This window comes from Tetrao urogallus, assembly GCF_951394365.1.
Source record: "Tetrao urogallus genome assembly, chromosome: 15".
Lineage (NCBI taxonomy): Eukaryota > Metazoa > Chordata > Aves > Galliformes > Phasianidae > Tetrao > Tetrao urogallus.
Window position 1 is genome coordinate 650214 of NC_136828.1, and position 18765 is coordinate 668978.

The 18765-nt window shown below is 46.7% G+C and overlaps 1 protein-coding gene across 1 annotated transcript; it reads right to left on the reverse strand.

Moving 5' to 3' along the window:
• Positions 1-5699: 5699 nt before the first annotated feature.
• On the reverse strand, positions 5700-17087 carry ROGDI (rogdi atypical leucine zipper; the record flags this gene model as incomplete). Its single annotated transcript, XM_079542778.1, has 11 exons — positions 5700-5741; positions 6285-6411; positions 6945-6994; positions 7740-7853; positions 8342-8440; positions 10644-10739; positions 12953-13033; positions 13695-13749; positions 14909-14991; positions 15983-16054; positions 17046-17087. 11 exons carry the CDS (start codon positions 17085-17087, stop codon positions 5700-5702), a joined length of 861 nt encoding a protein of 286 aa, XP_079398904.1.
• Positions 17088-18765: the final 1678 nt, after the last annotated feature.

Consider the following 18765-nt stretch of genomic DNA (forward strand, 5'->3'; position numbering starts at 1 on the left):
CTCGGCTTCTGAACTAAAAGCCATCCTGTGGCCCCACAGTGCCCTCCTGAGAACAGATGTGCCATCTACCTCCAGCAGGCTGGGCCACACAACCAAAGAATGAAGCCAAAACCACTCTCAACGCCATTAATTAAGTTTATGACAGTTATTACCACCTTGTAAACTGGAATCAAAACTTTGTCTATGCTCACATTATCCCAGGACAGCTCATCTTGGCTTAAACTCACATCTTTGCCCCATGCAACTCATCCAGTCCTACCCTTGCCCAAACCAAGATGGCTCATTCCAGCAAACTACTTCTGCTATGTGATTTTTTTCTTTTTTGTTTTTTTTTTGGTGTGAGAATGGAAAGTGCCTCTCAGCATGAAGATTTTCCTGTCTGCAAGCAGCATTCCCTCAGGACAGCTGTACTTCTCAGAAATATGCTCCAGGTTCTCATAAGGAATAGATTGTTACTATGAAGTAGTAATGAAGTCCAGCACCGTGATCTGAATTGCCAAATTAGTGTGGCACCTGTTAATAACAACATGGAGCAGCAGAAAAGGCCAAAATCATTTTCAGGAAGAGGGAAAATAAATTACTGCCTTTCCTGTGGGTGCTGCTCTCTGACCCTACAGAAGAATGGACAGAAGAATCCCCAGCCAGCTGGGGCTGTGCCTGCAACCTGCCCCTGAGCCCGGACAGATGCATTATGCTACCAGTAATTCAAACTCATACTAGAAAACCCAAATGGCACCCCAACTCAGGAGGAAGTCTGTGCAGCACAGTCTGTGCAGGCAAACACAGAGCTCTCCACCCACCTACCATGGACCCAGACTGCTTTATTTCCTCTTACAGTGATGTTAGTTGCAATCCAGTCCCATGTCACTGGGCACTCCATCTCAGTCCCTGATGCTCTGGGCTACATTGGTGGAACTTGGCTTCAGCTGCTCATGCTACAGACACAAGCTGCTAAAAGCAGGCACTACCCTGATGGCTGGGTTTGGCCTTTTCCCACCTTGCCCTGGTCAGGGATTGCTCTACTCAAGGCAACTGGGCTCTCAAAGGGCATTTCTACATTTACAGGCTAAGTTTTTGAGCCAGGCAGGTGTGAGCAGGTGCTGCTGAGGGCTGCAGGTGGAACAACAGCAGCAGGAATGATGTCTGCACGATCAGAGAATCACAGAATTGCTCAGATTGGAGAAGACCTTCAAGATCATCAAATCCAACCACAACCCAACCATACACCCTAACTCTCACAGCCCACCCCTAAATCATGTCCCTGAGCATCACATCCAAACAGATTTTAAACACCTCCCTGGCAGCCTGTTCCAGTGCTAACCACCCTTTCTGTAAAGTTTTTTTCTGATATCCAACCTAAACCTCCCCAGTGAAACTTGAGGCCACTTCCCCTCATCCTGTCACCAGTGAGAAGAGACTCTTCATAGGCCATATTCTCCAAGCCCTTCACAGCCTTGTTGCCCTTCTTTGGACCTGCTCCAGCACCTCCGCATCCTTTCTGTACTGAGGTGCCCAAAACTGAACACAGCACTCGAGGTGAGGCCTCACCAGTGCTGAATACAGGGCAGGATGACTTGCCCTGGTCCTGCTCACCGCATCATTCCTGATCCAAGCCAGGATGCCATTGGCCTTCTTGGCCACCTGTGCACACCACTGGCTCTCATTCAGCTGACTGTCCGTCAGCACACCAAGGTCCCTTTCCATCAGGCAGCTTTCCAGCCACTCCTCCCCAAGCCTGTAGGGTTGCCTGGGGTTGTTGTGACCAAAGCTCCCAAGCCCTTCCATGCTAGACTTGCATCACCTTACTGCTGCACTTCTGGGGTGAATGTGGAACCTCCTGCATCCAGGAGACAGGCTACAGGCAGAAAAGAAAAGGTTTGTTCTTCATGCTAAAGATTAGCACTGCTTTCCATTCGAAAAGCATCATGCCCTTAACTAAGCACCCTGCAGTCCCTGGTGGATTGGTATAGAAAAACACCTTTACTTTTTGGTGATATTCTGTATGCCTGTAAAGTGTGATCCCAAGATGGGCAGTGACCCTTTCTGCCAGTGCACATGCAGAACAAGAAAGGTCCACTTCTGAACTGAGAACAGAAGACATTTTAAAATGCAGCCAAAGATGTGCTTGTGCATGGGAGCGGTGGCACAGGGCTTTCTAATGGGAAACCAGGGATGTTAGGCAGCATTCTGAGCAGCTCACAGCAATGCCTGAGCAGGCAGGCATCAGATACTTTCACGAGTTTCACGAACAGCTCCAGAAAACCATGATTGCACCTGGTCAGCCTTGACCGGGCTCTGCTCAGAGCTGAGATGGTGCTGAGGGCACCAAGGGAGCCTGCTTGTTGTGTGTCACTGCTCAGTAGGCAAGACTGAAATAGCTGCTTAGACTGAGACAGACGTCAAATAAACTTTCTTAATTACTCATAGTCTGCGTTTCTGCTCTACCATCAGCCTGCTGCAGTGCTGCTGTTACAAGCTGCACTGCAAGCAGTCAGGATCTTTTCAGGATTGCCTGGCAAAAGGACAAGGGGCAATGGGCATGAAGTGGAACACAGAAGTTCCGTACGAAAATGAGGAAGAACTTATTTACTTTGAGGGTGACAGAGCTGTGGAACAGACTGCCCAGAGAGGTTGTGGTCTCCTCTGCAGATACTCAAAATCCACCTGGATTCTTTCCTGTGCAGCCCACTCTAGGGAACCTGCTTTGGCAGGATGGGGGTGGACTAGATAGATGATCTTCAGAGGTCTCTTCCAACCCCTACAGTTCTGTGATGCTGTGAATTTTTTATTTCAGTTTAGGCAACTCTAGCTCCTTCTCCAATAGCACTTAGAGCTTCAACAGCCAAGGCCCAAGGATCAGTGTCTTCTTTAGCTTCAGCATCAACAGCATCCAGGCAACAACTCAGCTGCTAGACTCCGTCAAAAGCAAGCAGCCACAGAATATAAGCAGCATGCTTCTATCTCCATCAGAAAAAAAATGTAGATTAACTACATATCCCCTGGCAAAATGGAAAAAAAAAAGGTGCCATCATGAAAGGTTTTGCTCATGAGCGCCACAGCTTCTCAAAAGGAAGCTAAAAAAAAAAAACAACAGAAGGCCACAGAAATTTTTCACAGGAGAGGGCTGACAGTCTGGTTACTTCATCCTGCCTAAGCTGCACAGCAACACTCACAACGTGTGTACCATTCAGAAGCTGCCAGTACTGCGGCACACACCTTGTGCTGACAAGAACTTGCTAAAACTGTGGCCCAGCCTACATTTGCACTTGCAAAGAGAGGGGTGGGCTGCTGTTAGCTGTGCCATACCAACCTCACTGAGCTGCAAAACCTTTCTAACTTTTTCCTCTGCCCTCCGAGGGCTAGAGTGGAAAAGGAATAAGCTGTAAAGACCGTAATTGGTAGATCCTTGTTCTATCTTTCAAACCATGGGACATAAGCCCAGGGTATTGTGCCTGTTGAATTCCACTTACCTTGCTCCTATCTTGCTCTTCTGGATCATTAAACAAGGCAGTGTCCTCTGTATAGGAGCCACCCTGCTGCCAAGCAGCTCTCACAGCACAGTCACTGCATCAGAGCTGGAAGGAGGACAGCTATTCACTCTGCACACTCCTGCCCTTCAGAACAGGAGACTGTTTTCACTGGCAGGAAACAAACACAGATTGAGTGTTGTATCCCTGAGAGCAGGAAGCACCGTTGGAGAGGATGTAGCAACACTGACAGCACTGCACACAGTAGAGTGAAATAAAAGAGAATCCTCCATCCATACACACAGAGGTTTAAAGAGAAGTTCAGACAGCTCCAGAGAGATTAACTATAGAAATACTCTAATTTGAGAAGCTGTTAGTGGTGAGCACACACGTATAGCCACTCTCTAAGCAGAAAATAGTCCGGAACAGAGCCAAGGACTGGTAAATGCATACCCAGTGTCATGACCACAACTAGTTACATTACTAGCTCCAGTCAATTACCCTCGTATCTGCAATTGAATTAGCTCACCCAGGCCTCTCTACTTGCCACCTTTCACTACTGACACATACATTAACCAGTCACAGCCTGATATTCATGTATAGGAAGTGCTAATGCCTGCAACCTGCAATATTAACATGTTAGGCAAAGCACAGCCCTGGTGCCAAGTCCTCAGACAAGGGGCACAAACTCACTCCAGGATCCCAAGGGTCTCATTATGGAACAGAAAGGGAGCTTACAGACAAAAGGGAGAGAACACATACGCCCAGAGCAGAGATCCAAAGAGAAGAAAAAAAGATCAAAATGACTTATCTCTAGTCTCCATTCTCAGAGTTGCTCATAAACCATCTGAGCAACTGACTCTAAGTGGCTTTGCTTGAGCAGGAGAGTTGGACCAGATCGCCTACATTCCCTTTCAACCTTAGCCATTCTGTGATCTCTCCTTTTAGAGCAGAGAGCTCGATACCACTTGGAAAGGAACAAAATCCTGCATCCTGTCAAGACAGCCTTCAATGGCCCTGATGTACCGTAGCCTGCTCTGCTTACCTCAGCACACATCTAGGCTCCTGGGTAAGGTCCTCCAGTGATGAAACCCATCAGAAACATAGGCTGGACAGGGTGAGTAGCTGCCAAGCAGGAGATAGGCAGTGCTTCTCCAACATAGCCAGTCAGCTCCAAGAGCCAACTCAATCCAGTCACAGTACATACAGCCACTTCAAAACATGACTGTCAAGGGAAGTTTGGAGAAGGGCTTTAAATAACACTCAGGTCAGATGGCACTGGCTAAGAACTTAGGCTCTTAGGCTCCATTCTCCAGGCAGTAATACAGCATGCACAACTAAAGCACTCACTTGAAAAAAGAGCACAGAACCTTTGGCAATCTTTGTTCGCAGCAAAGACAACCCACAGGAGCATGGTATGTCTGAGGATCTTTATTTCACAGTTACCAATGGTTAGATGGCTGAGTTACATAATGTAGCAATCATAAATAGGCAGCAAATCATAGTAACAACGTGGTACTCACTTTGAGTTTAATGACAGGATGTGAGACTGCACAGCTGTGTTCAAGGTACCAAGGCAGCTCCAAAAGCTGGCAATGAAAATGAGATACCACACCTGGAAAAAAACCAAGTGGCTGGACTGGGATTTAGGAAAAATAAATAATACAGATGATCACACTGATGCCAAGGAAAAAAAGCTCAAACAGTAGCAAGTAAGAATATCTTCAAAGGGGAATCAGTAACACGGGTATGGCCAGAACAGATTGGAGAGAAAAGCTGAACTAGTCATAACTGCAGCTGGACCAACATGCCATGCACTTTTTGTGGTGTGTTAGATGAGTCTAATTTCACCCCTTCCCAACCAGCTCACAGTCCAGCAGTTAGTGATAGCACTGTGTGCAAATACTGTTAATGAACGTGGTTGATCCACAGCTCCCCATCCCTTGTAAGGGACTGATGTTTATCAGAGGTTGGCAAAGCATAAACCACACAATGAAGACAGGTGGAAGCTCCCACCAACCACACAGTATTGCTTGGTGCCCTGCTCATGCATTATTCCCAGACAAGGCTACCAGACATGTGTCTCCAGGTCCATTGACCCTACCCTGAAGAGGACCATGAGGTAAGTGAATCACAGCACTCCTCACAGGCTGACCTGGACTCAACTGGCACACAGAAAACAAACAGGGAGACACTGGAAGTGTTTTAAGGGTTCAGAAGGTCCACAGGGAATTAATATGGCTTGTAGTTCCAGTAACTGGAGAAAACTGAAATCTGGAAAGCAAGAGAGAAAGCAGTTAAGCTCCTGGAATCTCTTGACCTTAGAAGAATGAGCTTACGATAAGTGTGGAAAGATTGAGTTTTACAGTATTATCTAGCACTGTGCTGCAGAAAGACAGATTTGCTGCTGTTGTCACTGAAGAGGCTTAGAGCACACTGTTATTTGCCAAGGTAGCAGCCAGGTCAGCTGCAGGGCTGAAAGTGAACTTTGTTTTACTGGAAACCAGCTTGCTGGATAGGTCTCCACATCTCCTCCCTAGGACACTGGCATTTCTTAACATCCACCTCACGACTAGCACAAAAACTTTGACCTGTTCCTTTCCATCTAGCTCAGCAAACATCTGCCACGCTACATTCCCCCCAGATGGCTGTCTGCTCGCCAGCGACAGCCAGCTCTTAGGCTCCAGAGCGCTGACTCACTGCTTGTTTTCAGTCTGTGTACCAGCTGTACAAAATATCTCGTCAGATTTTTAGGATATCTGAGGTTCCCTCGAAATTCAGAGTTATAAAACAAAGCTCCTTCTCTAAGGCCATTACCTTGTCCTTCAGTTGCTGGCAAAGCTGCAGTGAAACTGTGAAGAAGACAAGGGCATCATTTAACCATGGGACAACAGACTCCATTTTATGGACATGGCTGACTTCATACCGCTGGTTGCTGAACTCACTGGATAGGGTAAAAGAAGAGCACAGCTTCACACACAGCAGCACAGAACACAAAACTTTCCTCCATTCTCACAGAAGGAGTCAGAATGACCTCTTCATTTAAAACAGCACCTGGCAAAGTTACAGAACACAAACTCTCAGTCTACCTCCAGCAGGACTCAGAATTTAGCACAATTCAATAGGGTTCAGGTAGAAACATTATCACTTTCCAGAGAGGTGCACTGCAGGAAATGCAGGAGGCCATACCAACAGTCTGATGTTCTGGTGGCTAATGACTCCAATCTCTTGCCAAACTCGTGACATTCTGTGGGTGAGCTGAATCCCAAAAAGCCTTTCTCACAGTCATTAAAGAAACACTATTGCAGGTAGCTGTGCAATTACAGGTACAGCCACAGCAAATTGCAGTTTTGCAGTTTGCAAAAAACAGTTTAGTTTTTCCATTTAAACAATCCGATGAGAGCATCTGATCCATTTGGACCTTACCCTCTGCATCCTCCTATCACTGTTACACAGCCTTGTAGCAACTGTACTTACAACATGGCTCCAGGGTTGTGCAGGATGGATCCTCCAGCAGGCTTGAAGTTCTAAGAGAAGGCAAAGGCAATTAGGATTTTGAGGCAGTAAAATACTTTGAAGACCTATAAGATGTGCAAATTAGTAGCTTGACAAAAAAAAACACCTGCTGTATACATCTGAATACTTTGTTCATATTGAATCCATGCCATTTGATCCCATTTTACTCCTTCAGAAAAACATTCTACACAGTGGCTGAGTCCAATTTAGCTCCAGATTATACAATCATAGAATAAGTTCCCACTGAACAGAATATCCAGTAGAAGAGCAGAAAACTGATTTTAGGAAAAATATCCTTACGGAGGGACTATATTTCATTAACTGTAAGAGTTTAATTCTGTTTTTATGGGACATCAAGCTGACCCAAGTGTACTATGTAAAGCAGAAAAGTAACCACCAAAATCCCATTCAGAAAACCTAAGATGTGACTTCAGTATAAAATGTAATACAAAGCTATGCCCTTCTAGAACTATGTAAAAATTATCCAACTATATTGCAAGATAAAACACTGGCAAAAATAATTATGACTTTCTCCAGAGCACTGTTATTTTCCTCTTGGCTAAAGAGCCATGCCATGAGCTAGGTTTAGAGCCAGTGTTTTGGCTGTAGTAGACCTACATACAGACACAATACCAGTCACCACGATTTATACATTATCTTATGCTTGTAACAGTGCACTCTGTAACAGTGTGATCTCCTCACAGTAGGAGGGAAGGAGAGGTAAATAAACAAGGCTCAAGAAATGGCAGGCATCACCTTGGTCGTGCTGGGCTGTAGCACGTGGAGTTGGTAGACAGTCAGGCACAGCTTATTCAGGTTTATATAGAAATTCACAAGGATGTCTGGAGGAAGAGCAGGGCTGAACATTTTCTAGTGAGAAAATAAGTTGTTTTTTTAATCAGTGAACAGTCCATTATTTCTAATGCTACAAAATCACTACCTTTTCTAAGCTGTACAGCAAGCAGCCCATAGCGTGGGATGTGACAAAAGAAACAGACTGAGCAGCATGCATGTAATGGCTGCTCCTCCTGCTGCAGTTGATCAGATGGTGTGGGCATGAGTGCTGATGCCAAAAGCGGATGGAATAGTATTCATAAGAAGAAATCATCCCTGGACAACCTTCCTGGACAGGGAACACAACTTCTCCCTGACAACCAGAGTCCTCACACCCCAAGGGATACAGAACAGACAAGAATTAAGAGCTCAGGGTTTGCACTTACTTTCTCTCTCCCCCTTTCTCTCCCTTCCCAGGAGAGGCTTCAGAAATCCATTCCCACCAAAATGCAGCACAATATCCTGACCACTGCACACTACCAAAGTATTTAGACTACCGAAGATTTAGACTACCACATACTTACTGTGAGACCACTGGAGGCAATTTCTGGTAGAGTCAGAGTGGCTGGAGTGGTGAGTCGATTCCGTGCTCTTGAGAGCTGTAACATCACAGCATCCATAAGCTGGAAAATGACAGTACAGTGCTGAGTGGAAAGCCATGAACAGCTCTTTAGAACGTGCTGCAAAAGGCTGTAGGATTCTGCCAGTGTTACAACCACCCTCTTCCACTCAGAATTCAGGGACTTGGGAAGATGTGGCTCCCACAAGGACTAGCAGACAAAAGAACGTGACTGGATACAGGCTGCTGGAAAAGGAGATGTTGTGGTCTCTTATAAACTCATGGCAACAGGATGACAATTCCCATTTCCTCACAAATACCAATCAATCAGCAACAAATACGAGGTTTTGGCAATGGCTGAAATCGTAAAGCAAGACTCATACAGTGATACAGCACCATGCTTAAAGATGCATAAGTGCTGGGAGGAGATCAGGAAAGGCATGGCACAGCTGGAGGAGAACTTGGCTAGTGTTGTGAAAACTAACAAGTATACAAGAACAACAAAGAAAGAAAACTTGTTCTACCCCTCCTTGTCTTGACTGAGGTGACACAAGACAAAATGCAAAGTTCTGAACCCAGGTCAGAGCAATCCCAAACAGGAATGCAGACTAGGCAAGGAATGCATTGAGAGCAATCCTGTGGAGAAGGACCGGGCGTTATTGGTAGACAAAAAAATGGAACTTGAGCTGGTGCTCTGGGGCACCCAAAGAAGAATATGGATCTGGTCCATAGGAGGAAGCTCAGAGGGCTGGAGCACCTCTCCAATGAAGGCAGGCTGAGAGAGTTGAGGCTGTTCAGCCTAGAGAACGCTCCAGGGAGCCCATATAGCAGCTTCCCTGTGCCTAAATGAGGCCTAGAAGAAAGCTGGAGAGGAACTCTTTATCAAGGAGTGCAGCAATAGCACAAAGGGTAATGGCTTTAAACTAAATGTGGGTAGATCTAGGTTAGATATCCAGGATAAATTCAATGCTATGAAAGTGGCAAGGCACCAGAAGAGGCTGCCCAGAGAAGCTGTGCGTGCCCCATCCTTGGAAGTGCTATGAGAAATAAGTGTTTAATGACAAAGACTGAAGAGATAACTATTCATTACAAGAACAAGTAGGGAAGATGAGATCAATTACTGATGTCACAGAAGCATCCACAGTTCATCATAAACTCTTCCAAAGAGCAGGTATTCAAGAAAAACAGCAACCCATGTTCCAGTTTCCCTATTGGCCACTTCATGAGTACAAGAAGTACTGAATGTCTCGTGACCCATTCATAACCCTATAAAAGCTACAGCACTATAGAACCAGCTCATTGTGGGTCCAATTCTGCCTGAAACACCACAGTTCAAAGGCTCTGTTCAGGCAGACTTCCTTTTTCAGGGAAGTGGGAAGCAACATTTGTCTGTTGCAAAGTTACAGCTGCTAAAATATTTAAAATCTTGACTAATTTCTCCCCTCTCCTTCCAATCAAAATTAAAAAGGATACTGATAATAAAACTGTATCTTCCCTATCAGCAGCCCTTGTGCATACATATGGCAACTAAAGAAATTTAGCTGAAATGTTTGATACTGTTCTGAGTTCTACTGAGTGAAGCCCAACCTCTGGTCCAGAGAGCATGTCCAGGCTGAGCTGTATCCCACACAGCAGCTGGTCTGTATCACACAGGTATCGCTAGCAGCAACTGGAGAAGCCATTTTCAAACCATCTGTAAATCCTGTTACCTTTTATTTGCTACAACTGCACTGTTTATTCTCCTCTCCTCAAGAGCACTGACCGACAGGGAAGAGCATGATTGATCTACCTCTTTAGAGGATAACACAGCCCTGAAACAAATTATCCAAAGATGCCATGGAGTCTCCTTCTCTGGAGATATTCTAATATTCAAAACCAACCTGGACACTTTCCTGTGCAACCTGCTGTAGGGAACATGTTTTAGATGGGGGTTGGGAGATCTCCAGAAGTCCCATCCAAGAACTGTGATTCTGTGATAATTACATCACCCAAGAGAGGCTCTCTCACAACATCACTGCTGTGCACCAGGCACTGACTGCTCAGATCAGCATTCAGTGTGACTTATAACCTCGTTACTGATGCTAGACTGGTAATAGATTCATAACAAATGAGGTCACACAGACACTCCTTGACACTTCCAGTATGAAGAGACAAGACAGTAATGTGCAATAAGATTCCCCCCCTCCCACCCAAAAAAAAAGCAAACAGAGGAAAGAAACATGAGAAACATGCATACTCCAACTCAGCTGGAGTGCTTTTCTCCTCACCTTGAGAACCTCTGAGCCTGTCTTGAAGTGGTAGTTTACATCTCTGTTCATAAGCAGGTAAATTGCTTGGTTAACATGGTTTCTAGCATCCTGGATCTGCAAGGGTACAAATGTAGCAGAATTAAAGAAGCACTCTCTGTAATATACAAATTTCCCCATCTCGTTGGGAGTCATCTAAGAAAATGGTGACTTCTTACATGTTAAGGCCATTTTCCTGTTACTACCAGATACTTGCCAACACAAATCTGCCATTGCTGTCCAGATACATTACTATATTGTTCACTGGACATACTGAACAGTGTAATAGCTACACCATGAACTCTCAGTAAAAATACTGCTGCTGTCCCAAAGGAAGAGTGACATCAGACACTCTGATCACGACCATTCAAGCACGAATTCTCACTGCTGACAGCATATGGTAGTTCAGTCTACCATCACGAATAATGATTTCTTCCTTAGAGCTAAAACAAATGACAAATGCCCTGTAGTCACTGGGGGCTGAAGGTTATTTCCAGCCTCAAGAAAATGCCATTGTGCTGCTTGTGTGGAACTTAACCAAACACAGGAGACAGCTAGCCCAAATTTCTCTCATGTAAGGCTGCTTGCAGCTGGGGGACAACTATCAGAGCAAGCTCAGTAGGTGTACCCCAGTGTTTTCATGGGTGCAAAGACAAACCAGAGGAGGAGGAATACAGTTCTGGGAAAAAGTGATTTGTATTTAGTTCCAGAGAGCACAAAAGAACTGAGGGGTAACTCAGAAGGAACAATAAATGAAATGAAAGCAGACAAGTCTGCATGAAAATGTGGCTGCTGGGAGATAGATGAAATAAGTTTGGGATATTTGTTGCTTGATACATCTGTGCTACTCCTCAGTACCACCAGTTCCAAGCTCAAATTTGTAGAGGCCTCCCTGGTGTAGATCCAGGCACTGGTTCCTTCTTATCCTGGGCTCACGGATCAGAGTCTTGCTCTTAAGTAGCACACGGCATTGGAGGTTACAGAAAGGTAATATTATAAAATCCACTGACAGTTTGTACAGAGATTCTGTAGGCCTTTGAACTATGACATCTCTAAAATGCCACCACTTCCAGCCTTTGCGTCTCCCAAGTGCTTCTGTGCAAACAACACAGTTCCTGGCAGCACCAACAAACTCAGCAATACCAATAATGCCATCACAGGGACTTGCTTTATTTCTATTTCCCCTTGATTTTGCTCTCATTTCTAGTCAAATTCTGTGCATTTGCTTGTGTTCCTCAAAACCAGACCTAAGCTGCTATTTCTTACCCATGGCTTTACCCCACTTTGCACAGAAAAACAAGACTCCAACTGGCACCAAATGCTAAGGGAAATACAACACTTCAAGATCCTCAATTTTAGCCCAGACAGGACAAAGATCTCCAAGTAATTACAGTAAATGCTTCTACACTGAAGCATTCCACATCCACATTCCACATCTTAACAACAGTTCAGCATAATTTTTCCAAGTGAATAAAGCTGTCAGCTGGCAGAAGCCCATCTCAAAGACAGCCACAGAACAGACAGACTGCGGAGTGTTAGCACCAAAGCTTCGTGTAAAGCACAGTTTATCTACAATCCTGACTGGCTGAAATACAAAGCAAAGCACAGCTCAATTCAGCATCAACAACTCGAGCACACAATTTTCTAGATTTTTATAAAGATTTCACTCTGTTGCCCAAACAGTCATTGCAAACTGCACTCCAGGACCAAATACACCAACCATGTAGAAACATCCAAGCCATGGCACAGGAAGGTACACAGCATACACCCTTCTTCAACCTTCAGCTATGACAAATAACTGTGGGAAACCACACTTTCAAGACCAGGCTCTAGATGAGGTTCTGAAATCAAGTATCTCTCAGTAAAATGGGGTGAGAGATTCAGTACTTAACTGAGGGAACTCAGCTATGCTACAAGGGCACAGTGCAGCGACAGCTGTTCTTAGCATTAAAAAGTGCTTCTGTAAGACACTGAAAGCAAGTGACTGAACCAGCTCAAAACCTTTGAAGCTGCTCTCTGTCCTGCTTGCCTGGCCTTTAGATAAAGTTACATGCTGCACATACACTCTAAACACTCCTTTTAAAGGATTATGAGCTCTATATAAACAGCCTTCAGATTGGTGGTTTCAGGAACAAGCAGAATTCACTTCTTGCTTTCCTAGCACCATAATTCAATTTAAACGTACGTTTCCTCCCTTAGCTTTTACCACAACTTAGGATGTGAATAGTCCTTACTGAAAGAAATGAGGCAGCAGATGCTGCAGAGGGGTAAACTTACAAAGTGAACGGTACCTGCTGCAGTTTCCACTGCTTGTCTTCCCGGAATGCAAAATGCAGGAGCTGATTACTTCTGGGCATTTTCAAATTAAGGTCCTTGAAGAAAGAAGCCAACACATCAGAGCAAGCAATCCCCACCTGCAGAACATAGAGGCTGCCAATCCATTCTGCCTCTCACACCATCTTGGCAAGCTGCTAAAAGCCATTCCACCATGGTCAGAACATCAGTCCTTTTCCAAGAAGATGTTAAAACCACAGATAAGCTGAAGGGAATTTAGCATATCAAGAACCAGGCAAGCACCATCTCATCTCCAAAGTCTTCTCTCAAGACAGCCTGAAATTACAACAATGCAAGTAGTAAAGGCAGAGAATCCCCATAAAAGCTGACTGCACCATAGGAATTTTAGTGCCAGCTGGTATGATTACCAACATAACCTCCATCAATTATGCTTCTTTCTTGAAGACAAAGAGGTAAAACTTTTGCAAAAAGTCCAAGTCTAAGGGTCTGTATGGTCTAAACTACAACCAAAGACATCTCTTATCCACTGCCAGTTCAAATGGCATCAAGAGTGCAGTGGTATGCCATGGAGGGGGAGCGCTCAAAATGCTGGATCTTGAAAAATTTCAACGGTCCTTGAAACATTAAGGATTTAAGGCCTATTAAGGAAGACAAGAAATACTTATTGATCACTTTTAAAGCATAGCAACGAAGACCTCTCCCACATCTCTTTATGGTACAAAGTACGGATATACTTACAGCTTGACACAAGGCATCTCCTTGCAGTGTCAACACACCTTTTACCTGGTCCATGCTGAAATGAAAAGAATGAGAAGAAAATCTGGGTAACACAGGTCATAGGAGACAACAGACACCCACACACACTGCCAGCAAGCACTGTTCCTCCCCAGGCCATGCAGCCAGCCACGCTCCCCTCCCTCTGGGGGTCAGGTGGACTCTACAAACACATCCAAATCCCTAGTTCTTGGTGTTCTGCCATACACTGTGCACCACCACACCCTGCCTGCCTTACCTAAAACATCACGTTCTGTTCCAAACAGGGTTTATTTCATGTGTCACCTATCAACACTTTGACTGCTGTTACAAACAAAAAAAGCATACCCCATGCCCGTTCAAAGGTCCTGCAAGATGGCTCACACCCCCAGCAAACAGTGGGGGAGGGCTGAGGTGCCTGGGCTGTAAAACTCACTTTCTCCATACCTTACATAGTAAGGTGCTTCAGATTTGCACTTTTTAAGATCCACCTTGGAAAAACGAGGAATAAAAGCTAGGCTCATTTTAATGCTGTAAGATTTGAAGACTGTGATTTTCAGAAACAAGACAGGAATGCTGCACCCTTCTTCGGTGCTCGCCATGCTGTCTCTAAGCAGCAAGGCACTCTGCTATGCCCATGGCTTGTAACCCTGCCAAGGCACAGACATTCAGACAGAGGACTATGCTGTAGATCAAAAAATGGACAGCTATTTCAGAACTACACTCCTGAAGGACCACATACAAAGCTCTGTTTGTTCTGTGTCAAGGAGATTTAGCATTGTTATCTTAGGGAGATTACAACAATGCTTAGGATTTATCCAAGGTCAGAGTCAGAGCAGGTCTTGTAGGTTAAGCTCACAGATCCCAGAATCAAATGTCCCTTGGCAAGAACTGCTGACAGCAGTACACCAGCACGTGGTCAGGGATCAATGACTGTATTACAGAGACAGTAAGAAGCTGCAAAAGTCCAGTCAAAACAGCCCCTGAAACATGAATACAGACAAACTGCTAAAGTAACCTGCCGTAAGAATTTGTTTTTCCATAAGGCAAAATCCGACATGGAATGAGGCCCCTTTACTTCAGCAGTGCCACGGGAACCGTTCCCAAAGACATCTGGGAGGCAGCATTCCTTCACCACCAAAGCACAGAAAATGGCCCCACAAGGGGGGAATCACGACCCCAGCAGCAACACCACTTACCCTGCCACACTCAGCACGAAGCTCTCCTGCTTGGCTGCTCCTTCCGAGCCCCCCGCTGGCAGGGCGAACCTGTGGGAGGCCTCCTGCCCCAGAGAGAGAGCAGTGAGTGCTGGAGCCCCCAGGCCTGGCACGCCTCAGCCTGGGCACAGGGAGAGGCAGAACAATGCCAACAAGAGGCCTGGAGCCGTGCAGTCACTTCTGTGAGCCTCCAGCACCCTGCCCAGCGATCACAAGAGAACAGAGACATCCCCTGACTCTTGTATGGGCACCAGCATGCCACGGCTCACCCCAGAGTCACAACAGTGCAGAGTTGTCCACTGTCAGAGAACCACTTCATGCAGCTTCACAGTCATGCCTGCAGGGCTCTCCCACAGCACCCCCAAGGATCAGCCCTTCTGACTGGTTATACTGGCCACTGACTGTCCTGCAGCCATACCTCATCTTTAAAACTAAGACATTCTTCAAAAGCATTACAATATATACAGAAACTGGAGGTCATCTTCACCCCTATTGGGCCACATGCCACGTCAGAGCTACAATCCTTCCTCCTTGGGCATCTTCCTCCCATCATCCCCTCATATTTGTCCCTGCTCTTGCACCACCCACTACCCCCACCTGAGCAGGTGATGCAGAGAAGTGGTACGTTGGGGGAAAAGTGGGCTCAAATGGGGGGGGGGAGGGCATGCGTGCAAGTTACTGCATGAGCAGTGGCTTGCTAGCTGAAGGTTAGCGTACTGCTTCCTGCCCTCACATGGCAGATTTCTTGGAAGATTCAGATTCTCTGTTCTGAAAACATTCATGCCCCAAAAATAGCCTGGGACACACGCCTGGCTGCTTCCACACGTCCTTCCAGAGCATGAAGCATGGAGGATGCTCCATGTCAAGAATGGAACATCCTCAGAGAGCACAGCTTCACTGCAAGTGTTCAAAACCAGACAGCTGGCAAACCCTTGGGACAGCACAACAAACAGTTGATGGCTCTTTCTGTACACTCCCTACTAAGACTTCTCCTCCCAGCAAACAGCAAACAGGCAAACTCTCAGCACAGAGGTGCATGAAACACATTGCCCTTACCTTCAAAATATCCTGCAGCTGTTTCAAAACAGCATGAACCTCTTCCTGTAACAGCCATTTAAACTCTTCTTCCTACATTGCGGAAAGACAGCAGCAGAAGCATTAGAACTATTTGCCAAACACTAGAAATAAATGTAACTGACATAAGAAAATGATTTAAGCTGTAAATAGAATGCAATGTGTTATCTTTGCATCACGTTATTAGGAGAAGAAAGATCATTTTTCTGCTGGATGTGTTCAGAGGCCTTGTGGCCTTGTTCTCTGCTCCATCCCAGACAAGTCAATTCTCCACATTCCCGCCCTGGCTTTAATAAAACAGAATTTGCACAAATCACTGCACCAATAATCACACCACTAAGAATCACAGAATAAAGGTCAGAAAAGACCTCCAAGCTCATCCTGTCCCACCATCCACCAACACTGCACACCGTGTCAGTCACTGCCACATCCCCAGTTCTTCAACACCTCCATGCACGGTGACTGCAGTGACCCCCAGCTCCCCGTGCAGCCCATCGCAGTGCCTCAGCACCCCTTCTGAGAAGCTTTTCCTGTTCTCCAACCTGAACTCCCCCAGGTGCAACCCGTGGCCGCTCCCTCTCATCCTACGGCCGTTACACGATACGGGCAGACTGAGAGATTTGGGGCCGTCCAGCCTGGAGAACGCTCCATGGAGCTTTCCTGCGCCTAAAGGAGGCCTAAAAGAAAGCTGAGAGGGACTCTTTATCAAGGAATGCAGCGATAACACAGGGGCACAACGGACTCAGGACTCCGTGCCATCGGAGCGGGCACCTCCGCCTCTGCAGCGACGTCTGTCCTCGGGGTCCTCGAGGGCAGGGGCCCCCAGCAGCCACCCCGGCAGCTCGGACACGCGCACGGCAGCGGCTCTCACACGGGATTGCACCGCGCCCGCCCAGGGGCAGCTCGGCCCCGTTAAAGCGTTTCGAAGGGGGCGCCGCCGGGGCAGGACGGGAAGGGACGAAGCCCCGCGCCTTTACCCGCGGTGCCGCCCCGCCGCCGGTGCATTCGGTCATCACGGCGGCTCCGAGCCCCCGCCCGCACTCACCAGCACCGCTCGCTCCGCCGAGCTCACCATGGCCGCCGCCATCCTACCACCAGCCCCGCCCCAATCTCCCCCATTGGCTGTCTACCCCGCCTCCAGCCCTGCCCACGCCACGCTCTATTGGCTGTCGATCAGCGTCCACTTCCGCCCCACACTCCCTATTGGCTATCGCCCCGCAAGGAACACCGCTTCCTCCCTCCCCTATTGGCTGCCATCACGCGCTTAGCCCCTTTTCTCTCTTATTGGCTGCCGTCCCTCTCCTAGTCCCGCCCTCCGCTGGACTGAGGCGCGGCGGTGACGCGGGAAGAAGGGCGGGGCGGGGCCATGGCGCCCGCAGGGCTCTGCTGTCCTGCAGCCGCCTCACAGCATTTCGGACGGGAGCAGCGCTTCCCTCCTTCAGCGCTGACGTAGCAATGAGATAGCCTGCAGAAACGGCCACAACAACGTCATGTTACCAAGAAAGGTTTTATTCTTTTTGCCAGTAGCTTTGTTAATTGCACAAAAAATCTTTTTGATTTGCCATTTAAACATCTTCACACATCCTATTCTGAATGACAAATGTTAATTAAAAACAAGGCAAAAAATAAAAATTCACAACCTTAATTAACGATAGGATCTATCATTGAGAAGAAAAGAAACTGCTTTTCTTACAAGCTTCTCACAAGTGTCACATTGTCTCTTTAAAAAGGAGGGAGTCAAAAAAACGCAGTTTGCTAAAACAAATCATCGTAAAAAGGAACTTTACAGAATTGTCAACAATATTAAGACAACACTGACTAGCCAGTTTTATCAGAGCATCTCTCAATCCACAGCTCCCCCCTCCCCGGACCTCAGGCCTAGGAACAGAGCAAGACCCACCTTCGGAGGCGACAGACATAAATAAAAGAACCCAAGCGAAGCTGACGGTCAGCCTCACGCAGCATCTGCCAGCAGCCCACTTTCCACTATTTAACCCCTCTTCCTTTCTCTGCATCCACTCCCGAGCTCCCTGCCCCACTCCCGGCCCCCTGCAGAGCCTGCGCCCGCCTCCCCACCACAAAGGCAGCCAGAGGCTGCAGGAACAGCTGGCAGCACCCACAGGAAGAACCACCTCTGCTCTGAGAAAGGCAGCATTTCTGGGAAATGAGACCTGCAGCTCCGAGGCGCCTTGGGATCCCTCTCACAAGGACGGCTCTCTGAATTCACTTTGCACTGCACGTCGTGAGACTTGAGAGCTCCTCTTGCATTCCCACAGTTAGCAGAAGCACCGTGGAGTAAAAAGAGATGGTAACACCCCCTCCTTGATGACACCCACTCCGATCCATTCTTCAATATACTCCAAGAGACTGCTGCACTGACCTGCAACAGTTCTGTGCTCAATGGGTCTGGGACAGCACCTCCCATTCCCTTATTTCCCAAACACACCTTAAGCTGCAAGACACGTGGGCTTATCCCCTGCCCACAAAACACAGTTATCTGCAGATGCCCTGAATACATGATTTCCTAACTGCAGTGCTTTTAATCAAGGTCTGCTGATGCTAACAGCTCTGTGAGATGGGAAATGTGTAAAGGTCGGAAGCAGGCCGATGGGCACTTTTCCTGGGTATTTATATGTGCCTTTAATATGAATATCTACATGCAGGATGACAGCTGTATTGCCAAAGAAACATGTATGCATAACTAATACTGCTCAGAGATACCACTGACAAATGGGCAAAGAAATGCCTAACAGATCTATTACTAG